This window comes from Triticum aestivum, chromosome 6A (genome assembly GCF_018294505.1).
Source record: "Triticum aestivum cultivar Chinese Spring chromosome 6A, IWGSC CS RefSeq v2.1, whole genome shotgun sequence".
Lineage (NCBI taxonomy): Eukaryota > Viridiplantae > Streptophyta > Magnoliopsida > Poales > Poaceae > Triticum > Triticum aestivum.
In genome coordinates this window covers 300349569-300364459 of record NC_057809.1, presented here as the reverse complement: position 1 = coordinate 300364459, position 14891 = coordinate 300349569, and the positions used below count along the sequence as shown (strand labels likewise).

At 45.7% G+C, this 14891-nt stretch overlaps 1 protein-coding gene across 1 annotated transcript in view; it reads right to left on the bottom strand.

Moving 5' to 3' along the window:
* The window catches only part of LOC123127457 (uncharacterized), a 93645-nt gene that overhangs the window by 19292 nt on the left and 59462 nt on the right, over window positions 1–14891 (bottom strand). The window contains exons 39-46 of the mRNA XM_044547178.1: window positions 4000–4308; window positions 3463–3849; window positions 3060–3378; window positions 2820–2978; window positions 2565–2728; window positions 2274–2454; window positions 1915–2184; window positions 1634–1834 (exon numbers count right to left, since the gene is read on the bottom strand). Coding sequence (XP_044403113.1) covers window positions 1634–1834; window positions 1915–2184; window positions 2274–2454; window positions 2565–2728; window positions 2820–2978; window positions 3060–3378; window positions 3463–3849; window positions 4000–4308 — 1990 coding nt within the window. The remainder of the gene's footprint in view (window positions 1–1633; window positions 1835–1914; window positions 2185–2273; window positions 2455–2564; window positions 2729–2819; window positions 2979–3059; window positions 3379–3462; window positions 3850–3999; window positions 4309–14891) is intronic.

Below are 14891 nucleotides of genomic sequence, written 5' to 3'. Positions count from 1 at the left end.
TTGATCATATTCACAATACACTTGAGTGCACAATGAATGATTTTGCTCCCATGAATGCTTTACATATCATTTTACATCTTTTGGATAAGCGTCATGTGTCTTGCCACGCACAATCTTGCCGAACGGACTCATACTTACTTGAAGGACACTTTGTGTGCGCTAACCATTGTATTTCCGAGTGTCGCTTGTGTTTGCTCTTTTTCCATGTCTATCACACCGGAGACACCTTGGAGTACTTGGATTGCGCAATGCTTTCAAATCCGTCCAACTACAAGTTCGTCCACGACAACCGTTTCCATGATGATGAGGATCATGATCCGAGGTCGGATCTTTCCCAAGGAGGGGAGATGATGCGGAGCATCCCACGTTCATCCCCATGTACACTCCGACTACTCTCCAAGCCCCAAGAGGACATATGACGTGACCTCGAACATACGCCATTGGACACAAGATGAACTCGCTCCTCTCCGAATTATCACTTTCTACATGTGAGACATGGCTACTACCTCCAACGTGTGTGCTATGCATGATCAGGTACTTAGAGGAAAGCCACGGAGCCACCACATCCAACGGACGAGCTAGCGAGGACGCCAAGTACAAGGACCAAGAGAAGAAGCTGCCCGAAGTCTTCAGCCACCGGACGACCGGGCAACGCCGGACGTCCGACACCTGGGCACTCATCCAGCAAGAAGGGCCAGCCAACGAAAGCTACAGCAACCGGACGTCCGACAAGTACCGGACGTCCGACACACTCCAGCGACCGGACGTCCGACCGTCTCCGGAAATCCGGCGCCACCTCAACCGAGCCAAAACGCCGGACGTCCGACAAGTACCGGACGACCGGACCCTCGCGAGCCACCGGACGCCCGATACCTGTTGGACGACCAGCGCCTGTCTGTGCACAGAGATCCATGCCCGAGGCCCATGTATCCCCCACTTACCCCTTCGTGTCCCTAGACTATATATACTCCTCCACCTCCTCCTCGTTAGGGTTAGCGTTGTGATAGCTCATTTGAGAGATAGAGCTTCGCTCATCCATACGGATCTACTCCTTGAGAGAGACCGCGGCCCCTCTTCGGAGAAGATCCACCTTGAATTCAAGACCCCCTCTTGGGCGGCCCCATCAAGACCTCCTCACGGAGAAGAACCGGTTATCCTATGTATCGTCCTTTGTTGGATTCGGATCTTGTATCTCTTTGTGTTTCGAGGTTCTAGCACATGTGTGATCATACTTGTTGGTTTGAGTGTTCTCTTGTGTTCCCCTCGTGATTCTCCCCTCGTGTTACCCCTCGTGTTCTTCGCGGGATCCGCTCCTTTCGTGAAAGATCGGCCATCTAGGGTTCCACCCTACATCACCTCGTCAACACGAACTCGCCAGTGAAGACATATCACTAATCTGATTAACAGTTTGTGAGATAAATCATTTCAATAAATCAAATTTAGCAATTATTGTTGATGATGTCAAAGCGAGGTGTAAGATTATGCATGCATGCATATCTCTCTCCCTTATAGGGACTGCTCTATTAACAACATGTCGCTCTCTAAAGCAATGTGGGGCTCGTCCCACCATAGATTTCCATTAAAAGGGTGAATCATCAAATAAATTTCACTGAAACCACTACTGAAAAATTACCTGTTCTGGAACTTCAAATATAAAATGTTCATTCCACTTAGCATGATGTGTCTGTAACTCAGCTGTTTTCACAGGATTTACGCATCTTGTCCTGGCACTCTGTGGGAATACCTTGTACTGATCAGAAGTCTGACTTCCTATGAGCAAGCGCAGAGCACAGAAGTAGCTATGATCATTGCCATCATCTACGATAGGCAAGCCCTGTCATGTAGAAAAAACATACTGTGAGTGCCATACTGAGAAGTTGCCTGCGCAAAGCATAACATAAGTATAAGTATGACCTTGGACTCAAAGATCTGTATGACAACATAATATCTTGCTTCCGTAGAATTTGACAATACATTTAGCTTATCGGAAAACCTCGCAGGCGGCATCAACAGTGAAATTTGATTGTCATGCTGTAATAGCTGAATGGTGTTTTCAGTATCTTCTTGTTTCTTAAGATAAACATCACATCCTAATTTGTTCTCGAAAACTACCCTCTGGAAATCATCTTCATCCAACGCAGAACTGGACAAATTGTCAGCTATTTTTAAATTTTCCAAAGAATCCTGAAAAACAGGTGGAGAGAGAATATAAATCATTACAGGAAGTTTACAAAAAGCAGCAATAGTCAAGTAGTTGAAATGATAGATGAAACCTCATTTCTGATTGATGATCTATTTTCAAGATCAATTTGTCTTCGCCATGAAATTAAAGTTTCGATAAGCAAATCAAGATTTGCAGAACTCAGGTTGACATTTAGAGGACTTGTTGCAGAAACACGAATCCTCTTACCAACTTTGGAAGGAGGGTGCTCACTGGTATCATATGTTTCCAACCTAAAATAAAGATTGAACAAATATAATGTAGTGCAGAAACAGTGAATTTGTCAGAACAGTATAATTTTGTCAGGTGGATGGAAACAAGAAAACAGTCAAGTAGAACTTACTTGAATATTCCATCAAATGGCTCAACCAAAGGTTCCCATGCTTCCAAGTGTCTATTGAATGTGGATGCAGCAATTGAACAGATCAACACGACATTAATTGTCTCAAATCTCCCATGTGTTGCAAGATTTATACTCGAGATTGTAGTGTCGAAAATTGGTGTGACCTAAATATTCAGAAATTATGTAACTAGAAAATACAAATATTTCAACAATTTCTTTCCATTTCAAGAAACATAATTTAGCATGCCTACGCACCATTCCACACGAGCTGTCTAGGATGCTGATTGACAAAGATCCCAGCTTCAACTCAGCAGTAACATTGTCAGGTGCCTTTGGCTTAGCATGATCTGCAATACTGTATGCCAATCGAGCTGATGGTTTTTTCAGATCAGGCCGTGCAAGGAAAGTACATCCCTAAAACATCACAGAGTGTTGGATTCATACAACCATGAGCTAATAATGTATAAAGAAATTGATTCAAACATAACAGATAACCTGATTTCCAACTTTCCAGATGCTCCAGCAGTTAGGTCCCTTTGAGCTGGAAGACCTTGAGATAGGGTCCTCTGAGATATTTGCTTGATTCACCAAACCCAACTTAGGGCAGCAAATGGAATCCTTGCTTGGCATCTCATCTGTTTTTGTCACAACACATCCAAGAGAAGCATATCCAGGAGGCGCCACTGGATACCACAAGAATATGTCATCAATGCCCTTTTTGTCAATTTGTGCTACTTTCATGAATCGTACAGGCTTTTCAGAAACTATCTTGTCGTCACACTTGAAAAGAATGCCAAGAGTAGGTGGTTCAAGCCTGAAAGAATCATGAAATATGTGAACAAGTATCAGAAAGCACGGAGTATTTGAAAACTATATATCTATATTAAGAAATCATTACCCTTCAGTTATACAGTCGCCAACTGGAGCGAAGCCGAAACGAGGTAATGGCCGCCATATTGAAAATGGCCTCCTTGAGTCGCCACCTTTATCCCACCATATTCTTTCAAAATGTGGAGTAGACGTGCAATAGCTACTTGGTCTTGACAAAGTTCTAACAACATCCCACCCAGAAGTACTCTTAGGATTACTTAATTGATCAGTTGGCTGGTCACTCCGAACAGGAGAATCTGCAGCCAGATCTTTAATGATATAGCAATTTGGATTCCTTAGCAGAACATGATGCAAATCAAGAGCTTCTGTTCTACTGGGTTGGTTTGCAGAACTGTGTGCATGGAATGTGCCAATCACATTGTCCACACGCCAGATGCTAAATCCAGAAAGTATTCTGCAGAAAAAGGATAAAAGGTGAATCCATGATACCACTGTTGGTGTTTTCATTCAAACTCTAGGTAGGTTCTAGAAACTCTTTTCATGAGGTGAAACAATCAAACAACACAATGGCAGGCCAAATAACAAAGAATGATGGTGTCATTACCCAGGAGCAGACGAGAGTGTGTGTATGCAGTCTGAAAATGTCGCAGAAGTCACTAGATCAGAACGAAGGCAGTACACAACATTATTGGAAGGTGGCTGATTTCCACTATTTACCACACATCCTAGAGCTAAGTATCCACGCGGCGGCACAGGAACCCAGATTGAACAGTCATTTTGCTCATTTGACTTCTTGGAATCCACTAAGTCTAGAGATCCAGGTAATGTATGTACAAGCCTAAAGCCAAGAGGTTTCCGCACACGGCCATAGGTGTTGCTTAAAGCAACCACAACCTGAGAAGGTGGCACAGACCTGAAAAGGCAAAGTCAAACATTATATTAGCATTAGCAGGAGAAAGATGAAAGGTTAAAGGGGAAAGATAGCAACCAGATCAGCGAACTGTCTAAAAAATGTACATATTACTTTGACCTTACTAGGTAAGGATCACAATCACTAGATAAACCACTCTGAATTTGAATTTTATTACAGAGATGGAGTTTACGTGAGGTAGAAGAAAGAAATGGGGAATGGGGAATTAGACTGGGCGACTATCCTGTTACAGATTCGCTGTCTTGCTCGACTGAACCCTGGTCTATAAGTACACACCGCTCGCGCGGCCACGGCCCGCTGACCATTACACCGCACACGGCCCAAGGCCCAGAACTAGAATACTAAAGCTAGCCTGCTGTGATTACAGCCCCTATTCCTTCGTTGTTCCCTCCTGACGGTCACGGTTGCTGACAGTGCCTCCCTCTGAAGATCCAGCATGCCCCCATGCTGGTGCTCCAGGGTATCTCCTCTTCAAAACCTCATAGTCCTCCCATGTTGCCGCTTCTTCGGACAGTCCCGACCATTGCATGAGTACTTGCACATGCACTGCATTGCCTTTCTTGACCATTTTCCTGTCCAACACCTTCTCAGGGACTACATTGGCCACTGATAAATCCACTGGCGTTGGCAAATCTGAAAACACAGGAGTGTGGTCTGGCCGGTGCTCCTTTAGTTGAGACACATGAAACACAGGATGAATGAGAGCCTTTTCTGGTAATTGTAATTTATATGCTGATGGTCCAATTCGTTCCAGAATTTCAAAAGGGCCATAGTATTTGTAAGCAAGTTTGGGACAAGGACGATTGACCACTGTGTGTTGGGCGTATGGCTGCAGTTTCAGATACACCACCTCCCGCACTGAGAATGATCTGTCCGATCTGTGCCTGTCAGCAAAATGCTTCATCTTTGCTTGTGCTTTCATCAAATTGGCTTTTAGCAAAGCAGAATGAGCTTGGTGTTCTCTCAACCATTGTTCCACTTCCACATTGTCAGACTGGAGGAGAGAAGAGAAAAACCCATAGGTAGGACTGTACCCATACAAGGCCTTGAACGGTGAGCATCCCAAGGCAGTATGGAAGTTGGTGTTATACCAAAACTCAGCCAGAGGCAGCCAATTGTGCCATTTATGAGGAGTGTCATGCACTGCACATCTTAAATACATCTCCAAACACTGGTTGACCCTTTCACTCTGACCATCGGTCTGTGGGTGATACGCTGTTGTCATGTGCAGCTTGGTGTCCCACAGCTTAAACAAGTCTTTCCAGAAATGACTTGTAAAATTTTTATCCCTATCAGAAACTATTGTGTGAGAAAGTCCATGCAGCTTCACAATAGTTTCTAAAAAAACTTTTGCTACCACCGGAGCAGAAAATGGATGTCTGAGAGGAATAAAGTGGGCATACTTGGTATATCTGTCCACCACCACTAGTATCACGCTGTAGCCAGCGGACTTGGGAAGCCCTTCAACGAAATCCATAGCTACATGTTGCCAGGGTCCTTCAGGAACTGGTAGAGGGTTCAGCAACCCGGGATATTTGCAGTGTTCATGCTTAGCTTTTTGACAAACATCACATTGTTGCACAAACTCAGTGACATCAGCTTTTAACCCAAACCAAGCAAACAACTTGTGCAATCTCTGGAAGGTGGCCTATATACCCGAGTGGCCCCCAAGAGCACTTGCATGGAAGGCCGAAATGAGCTTTGTTTTAAGAGCAGAATTTGCCCCTATCCAAATTCGGTCTTGCATCTTAATAATCCCTTGTTGCAAGGAAGATCCTTCCACATTGTCATTAGCTATTGCCAGCTGCTGCAACAGTTGTTGGGCTTGAGGGTCTACTTCATATGAGTTCAATACCTCTTGCAACCATACTGGCTGACTCCGTGAAGTTGTGGTGATAGCCAACAAGTGACCCACTCTAGACAAGGCATCAGCCACGTATTTTCACTACCCTTTTTGTATTGGAATTGGAATTGCAGCCCCACCAGTTTGGTCATTGCTTTCCCCTGCAAGTTAGAAGTCAACACTTGATCTCCCAGTTGACACAAACTCTGATGATCTGTCTTAATAATGAAGGGTCCTCTCTGGACATATGCTCTCCATTTTTCTACTGCCATCATGATCGCCAAAAACTCCTTCTCATAAATTGACAGCTGCTGATTTTTGATGCCCGGAGCTTTGCTGTAGAAGGCCACAGGGTGAGCATCTTGTATGAGAACTGCTCCTATCCCAGTGGAGCAAGCATCAGTTTCAATTGTAAATTGTTTGTTGAAATCGGGCAAACCAAGCACTGGAGTGGTGGACATGGCCAATTTCAACTTGTCGAATGCCAGATGGGCCTCATCGGACCAAGCAAAGTTGTTTTTCTGCAGTAACTGAGTTAGTGGTTTTGCAATAATGCCATAGTGCCTGACAAACTTCCTATAGTATCCGGTTAGACCTAGAAACCCACTCAGTTCCGTTACATTTTGGGGTACAGGCCAATCCATCATCACTTTAGTTTTCTCATGGTCTGTAGCTACCCCCTCATCAGAGATAATATGCCCCAGATATTCCAGTTTCTGCTGGGCAAAGGTGCACTTACTGAGTTTGGCATAGAACTGATTTTCTCTCAACACTTGGAACACCTCTCTCAAGTGGTTGACATGTTCCTCCAGGACTCACTGAACACCAGTATGTCATCCATGAAAATGACCACACACTTCCTGTTTCCTTTGGAAAAACACCAGTTCATTACTCCTTGAAAAGTTCCAGGTGCAGTGGCTAAACCAAATTCTGATCTGGTGGTAGCCAGCTTTTAAATCCAACTTGGTAAACCATTTAGCGCCTGCAAGTTCATCCAGTAGTTCATCCACAATTGGCATTGGAAACCTACTTCTGACAGTAATGGAATTTAACTTTCTGTAATCCACACAAAACCTCCAAGTGCCATCCTTCTTCTTGACTAGCAACACAGGAGAGGCAAAAGGACTGACACTAGGTGTAATCAAGCCAGCTTCTAACATTTCTGCCACTTGTTTCTCAATTTCATCCTTTTGCAAGGGAGAGTACCTATATGGCCTGACATTCACTGGTGCTGCTCCAGGTATGAGATGGATAGCGTGATCCAGGGGTCTAGTGGGAGGCAAAGACTTTGGATCATTAAACACATCAGCAAACTCATCAATGACAACTTGAACTTCAGGATGGATTGTGTTGCTTTTAGTGTTATGAACAGGGACCAGCAAGGCAGTGGCCCAAATGTCATTCCCTCTATGCCATCTCATGGCCTGTTCCACTAACAATTCTTGTAAACCGGGTTTGTCGCTTTTAGTAATTCCTTGCAGAGTAATGAGTTGATCCTGATAGTTAAATCTGACCCATTTTTCCTTCCACTGACAAGTCATTTCTCCCCATTGCTCCAACCAGTCCATACCAAGTATCATATCATACCCTCCCAGGTCCAATACCTTCAGAGGATAACTGAAGGTATGCCCCTGTACCCACCAATGCATTTCCGGCACAAACGCAGAACACTGCAGCCCCTCTCCATTTGCTACTTTTACTGGCCATGGTGATTGCAACTTCTGAGGAGTGACTTGAACTCTAGATAATATTCGAGAATCAATGAAACTATGAGTGCTCCCAGAATCAAGTAAAATTAACACCACCTGATTGCCAATCAGGGCTCTCAACCTAACAGTCTGGGGATGATCAGCTTCTGACAGTGCATTGACTGAAATCTGCATGTCTGCCAGAGCAGTTTCTTGTTCCACAATAGCATCTAGTAACTCATCCGATAGGATGTCAGGATCTGCCCCTTGCATTGCTTGAACAGCCCCTTGAGGTGCAGTTTTAGTGCACAAATGGCCCGGCATGTATTTGTCCCCACAACTGCAACACAACCCATTGGCCCTTCTGAATTCTTTGAGTTGTCTAGCTTTCCATAGATCTCCTACCACCACTGGTTGAGCCTTGTAATCAGTTTTTGGACCCATTGCTTTGTGGTTTGTCCATTTAAGATGTTTGCTTCTGGCCAAGACCTCTTCTTGAATACCAGCATACATCGCAGCTTCGCTGATTGTAGCTGGTATTTGCATCTCCACCGCAGCTCTCAACTCCTCTCTCAGACCCAACACAAACCTAATTACCAGGAATGTGTCACTAACTGTGTTTTCATACAGCAGCAACTGGTAAGTTAATTGCGTAAACTCTCTTTTGTACTCAGCCACTGACCCAGACTGTTTAAGCATCATCAACTCTTTCATTTTGTGTCTATGCACGTTGACATCAAACTCTGACATCACAGCAGAGCGAAACTCATGCCAATTAGGCCACTGATGAGTCAGTTTATACGCATGAAACCAATTGGCCGCATCACCATACAAATGCAGGGAAGCTGATGTGACTCTGAAGAACTCCGGAATTTCATACAGTGAGAAATAAGCTTCGCATCCATCGAGCCAAATTCGCACGTCAGTGCCATCAAAACGAGGGAAGTCCATTTTGGGCATCCACGGTCTACGCGGATGTTGATCCTGACAATCAGACACAAACGCCTCCTTCTGCTTATCCAAATTGGGCTGGGACTTGTTCTGAACTGGCGGCGCATTGGGTATCGGTGCTTGGTTCCTCAGTTGCGATGTTATTTGCGGGGGTGACCCCAATATGCCTTTGAAACTGTGGGTGACGCCTGTTTGTGTAACTGATCACGGGCTGCTGCCATCTAGTCCTGCCTTACCTCTCCAATGGATTTCATAGTCAAATTGACATTGCTCTGAATCACATCGATGCGTTCCACCTGCGTGTTGAACTTCTGATCCAATTCTTCTATCCTGGTGAACAATTCATCGATGCGGCCGATTTTGTCTCCCAAACCTGATAGCACCTCCAGCCTCTGCATCACCCTTGTCTCAAATGCCTCCATGGAGCCTAGGACCAACTCTGTCTGCACACTGGCCTTGGGAGGAGCCGTGGTGCCCCCTGGATCTACCGCCGCCCAGGTCAGCGAGTACCGGGCGCCGCTCACCGTCTCCGCACGCGCCCTGTCCTCTGCAACCGATCTCCCACGCCTCCACTGCAGCGCCAATTTGGTTGCCGCCTCGGAATTTTACACCCAGCTGAAAATCACCGGGAAACCGAGCGCGTACCTGGATCCGCTGCCGAATGATCTCCGCCGCCCTGATTGCTCTCCGCCGCCGGTGCTGGAACGAAGCACCAGACCCATAGCCTCCACAAACTCCGTCGACGAGCCGGGATTTTACGGGAGAGCCCAACCGAAGCGCCGACGAGCCCAATTCACCTCCCCGCCGCCGATCGCCCGAATCTGATACCAACTGTGATGACCTTACTAGGTAAGGATCACAATCACTAGATAAACCACTCTGAATTTGAATTTTATTACAGAGATGGAGTTTACGTGAGGTAGAAGAAAGAAATGGGGAATGGAGAATTAGACTGGGCGACTATCCTGTTACAGATTCGCTGTCTTGCTCGACTGAACCCTGGTCTATAAGTACACACCGCTCGCGCGGCCACGGCCCGCTGACCATTACACCGCACACGGCCCAAGGCCCAGAACTAGAATACTAAAGCTAGCCTGCTGTGATTACAGCCCCTATTCCTTCGCTGTTCCCTCCTGACGGTCACGGTTGCTGACATACTTCTCACAGAACTGAAATACTATTGCATATTTTATACTCAACATTTTTTATGTCTTAGAACACAGTAGAAACTAATGCATTTTTCTTTAGCTTCTCTGCCAAACAGAATAGGGATAGAACTAACAAAAAAAAGGTGAAATAGGTCAATGGGCATTGTTATTATGAACCTTATTGTAACTGCTAGTTGAGACAATGGATTATGGAAATAACAAAGTAGAATTTATAACTACATGTCCCTCATTTATGATAATCTTAAGGTGTAGGCAAGTCTTGCATGTAGTTACTGCCAGGTTTTGAAACCCCACTTATATTAAGTGGCTTCCTGGACTGAAAAAGCTGTTCTTAACATAGCTTGGTTATCAGACCATGCTCGATCTGATTTTCTAAAACCTGGCCTGGTATATCACTAAACTCCTCCATTTCACACAACTGTTAAGAGGAGCAACTTGTTTGTATTACATCCCATGGCCAAGGCCTCCTGAGCAGCCTCGCTGAACCTTAGACGTCGTAGGATCACGCTCGCAAGACTTGGCGAACCTTGATGCCCCCTTTATGGAGGTATGGGAGGTGGTGCGTCGGATGCCGCTAGGGACGGCGCCGAGACTGGACAAATTCACGACGGAGTTCCTTCAGGCCTGTTGGGGGACCGTTGATGCGGAGCATCCTACGGTCATCCCTATGGACCTACCATCGTCTCATGAAGTGCCAAGAGGACCTATGACTCGAGCTAGAGCTAGAGCTCTCGAGACCGAGGTAACTTCTCTCCTTAGTGATATTACATATGATCCTCTCGAGACATGGCTACTACCTAAGTCCGAGATGTTGTGCATGATTAGGTACCAAGAAGACCCTCCCGAAGATGCACGTGAAGACGGACAAGCCGCCAAGTCCACGGATGAAGAGAACCAACGAAAGAAGAAGAAGGCAGCTCCAGGGCCTGGACATCCGGCCCCGCTCCAGCCCGGACATCCGGCCACTGCCCGGAAATCCGGCGCCCGTCACAGAACATACCCGAAGCTGAACCACTTCAGCATGGACATCCGGCCACTCGTGAAAGCCCGGACATCCAGCCCGATGCCCGGACGTCCGGTCTCCCCTGTCTGCGCACAGTGAAAGGGCCCGAGGCGCGTGCACCCTTCGCCCACCTTGACTATATACACTCTTCTCCTACCTACATTTTAGGGTTAGCAAAGTAGTAGCTCATTAGAGAAAGAGCTTTGCTCATCCTGCTCAACCGCTCTTCTTTCACTTCATCCTCATCAAGACGGAGCCGCTCAAGTCGACACTCCGACTACACCATCTTCGGCTCAAGTACACCGACATCAAATACTCTTCGTCGTGCCGCGCGCCAAGATTGTCAAGCCAACCGCAACCCTCTACACGACAACAACTCTCAAGAACAACGACATCGTCAAAACCAAGCTACCTTTGCGCAAGCACGAGAACGGCAACGCCAACGCCGACACGAAGAGGAAGAGCGAGCGCGACTACACCAAGAAGTACAAGATGCAGAGGCACAACGTCAAGAACAACAATTGCGAGAAGCTCAAGCACTTGAGGCGCAACAAGCCCTCCGAGAATCAAGTCGAGCCGTAGCCAACCGAGGCCGACAAGCTCGTGAACATCAAGAAGCGCTTCACGAAGAAGCTCGCGTGCAACGTCAAGCTCGACAAGTTCCTCCACAAGCTCGCCAAGAACATTAAGTTCAACAAGCACAAGAAGACATTGGAAATCCTCCACGACAAGAGCAAGGTGTGAGAGACCACACCTCCTCGTCAAGGACGTCATCATCCACGACCCGAACACAATGAAGAGCAACGCTACGGCAAGCTAAAGTTCACCATGCCCAAGTTCAATGGAAGCAATGACCCCGAAGAGTACCTTTCATGGGCATTGAAGGTCGGCAAAATCTTCCGCTTGCACAACTATGATGAAGAGAAGAAGATCGCGATGGCATCCCTTGAGTTCCAAAACTATATCCTCATTTGGTGGGAACAAGTCATTGAGCGCCAAGAGGCAAAAGGTGAACCACCCATCACTACTTGGGCACAAATGAAGGATGTCATGAGAGCACGCTTCGTGCCAACCTACTACAACCGCAACCTCTTCAAGAAACTCCAACTACTCAAGCAAGGAACCAAGAGCGTCGAAGAATATTATAAGGAAATGAAGATTGCAATGATACGAGCCAATGCCACGGAAGATAATGAGCAAACTATGGCACGTTTCTTGAATGGACTCAATCACCCTATCAAGAAGATCGCCGACTTCCAACCATACTCAAACCTCATCGAGCTAGTGCATCAAGCTACCAAGGCGGAACGTCAAGTGCAAGATGACTTCAAGTATGCCAAGTTCTCATCCAAGTCCTATGGTTTCTCCAACACCCAAGCTTTCAACGACTCCAACACCTTCTACATCAACCAAGCCTTCTACAAGCAACAACGACAAGTCGAGTTCTAAGAAAACTTCGACAACTTCAAGTCATCATCCTACTACAAGCAACTTCAAGCCGAGAGCTTCATCGTCATCAACCCCAACCAATGAGACCGTCAAGATAAGTTCCTTCAAATGCTTCACATGAGGAGGCCGAGGCCACAAGTCCTTTGAGTGTACCAACAAGCGAACCATGATCCTCAACGACGATGGTACATAAGACTCCATGAATGAAGGAAAAACGGAAGCACTTGAGCAAGTCGCCATGCACCGGCAAGTGAATGATTAAGAGGAACAAGTCTTTTGTGATAAAGATTCAAGCCCCGCTCTAATTGTCTCAAAGGTCTTGACTCTCCAACATCAACAAGAAGAAGACCTAAGATGTCATATCTTTCATACCAAGGCCGGCATCAATGGAAGGTCCGTCAAGGTCATCATCGATGGAGGGAGTTGCCATAACTTAGCAAGTGAAGAACTTTGCTCCAAGCTCCAATTGCTCAAGACGAAGCACCCACACCCCTACAAAGTTCAATGGCTAAGCGACTCCGGCACTATCCAAGTCGAGCATAGAGTGCAAGTCTCCTTCAAAATCGAAGCTTACAAAGACACTTTGAAATGTGATGTCATTCCAATGACCGTTTGCCACCTTCTTCTCAGACGACCATGGCAATTTGATAGAGGTGTCATCCACAACGGCCGAACGAACCACTACATCTTCAAGATGAAAGGAAAGGAGTACGTACTTCGCCCTATGTCTCCAAGCCAAATGATCGCCGACAAGCAAGCCACCCATCGTGGAGAGAATAGTGAGATAGCGAACCACCAAAAAGAGAGTGAGCGCCACAAGCCCAAATTGAGTGACTCCACAATGAGCGAAAAGATGAACCTAGTTCTATTTGCCATCAAACGTGAGATAAGAGAAGTGTGTGAGAACCCATCTAGTGTGATACACTATATCCTTTTGTACAAGGACGAGGCACCAAAAGCTAACACCTCTCACACTCTACCTTTAGTGTTGTCTTCTCTTTTGCAGAATTCCAAGATGTTTTCCCCGACGAGCTATCTCTGGGTCTACCTCCACTACGAGGCATCAAGCACCGCATCGACCTCATCCCCGGAGCACCACTTCCAAACAAAGCTCCCTACCGCATCAACCCCAAAGAAACCAAAGAAATACAAAGGCAAGTCAAACATCTCATAGACCATGGACATGTACGGGAAAGTTTGAGTCCTTGTGCCGTTCCGGTCATTCTTGTGCCAAAAAGAGACGGTAGCTTTCGCATGTGTTCCGATTGTAAACCTATCAATGCTATCACCGTTCGATATAGGTACCCCACTCCACGCCTTGATGATATGCTTGATGAACTTAGTGGTGCCACTATTTTTTCCGTTCTTGTGCCAAAAAAAGACGGTAGCTTTCGCATGTGTTCCGATTGTAAACCTATCAATGCTATCACCGTTCGATATAGGTACCCCATTCCACGCCTTGATGATATGCTTGATGAACTTAGTGGTGCCACTATTTTTTCCGCATACAAAAGGGTGATGAATGGAAAATCGCTTTCAAAAAAAAATTTGGTTTGTATGAGTGTTTAGTCATGCCTATGGGTTTATCGGAAGCACCGGATACTTTCATGCGTCTTATGAATTATGTGTTTCATCCTTACATTGGTGAGTTTGTTGTGGTCTACTTCAACGATATCCTTGTTTATAGCAAATCTGTCAAAGATCATGTCACCCATGCTCAAACCGTTTTGCAAACTCTTCAAAAAGAGCGTCTCTATGCTAACATGGAAAAATGCCTTTTTGGCGTTGATAAGCTCGTTTTCTTGGGTTTTGTTGTATCCCCTAAGGGTGTTCATATTGATGACTCTAAGATCAATGCTATTAAAACTTGGCCACAACCAACCAACTTGCATCAAGTGCGTAGCTTCCTTGGTTTAGCCGGTTTCTACCGCAGATTTGTGAAGGACTTTAGTACCATTGCTTCACCTTTGCATGCTTTGAGCAAGAAGAATGCACCCTTTGTTTGGGGACCATCCCAAGGTACCGCATTCAATGAGCTTAAAAATTTGCTTACTCATGCTCCTGTGCTTGCATTACCCAACTTTGACAAACCCTTTGAAATTCATTGTGATGCTAGTGGTAATGGCATAGGAGGTGTGTTAACGCAAAAGAAGCACCCCATAGCTTATTTTAGTGAGAAACTTTCCAGAACGCAACTCCATTACCCCATCTATGACAAAGAGTTATATGCTTTAGTGTGAGTTTTGCATGAATGGGAACATTATCTTCGCCCTCATGAATTTGTCATTCATACCAATTATGAAACGCTTAAATACCTTAAGGGTCAAACTAAGTTGAACAAGCGTCATGCTAAATGGAGTGAATTCATTGAGTCTTTTCCTTATGTCATCAAGTACATTAAAGGTAAGAAAAATGTTGTGGTGGACGCTCTTTCCCGCATATGCATGCTTGTTACTCAACTT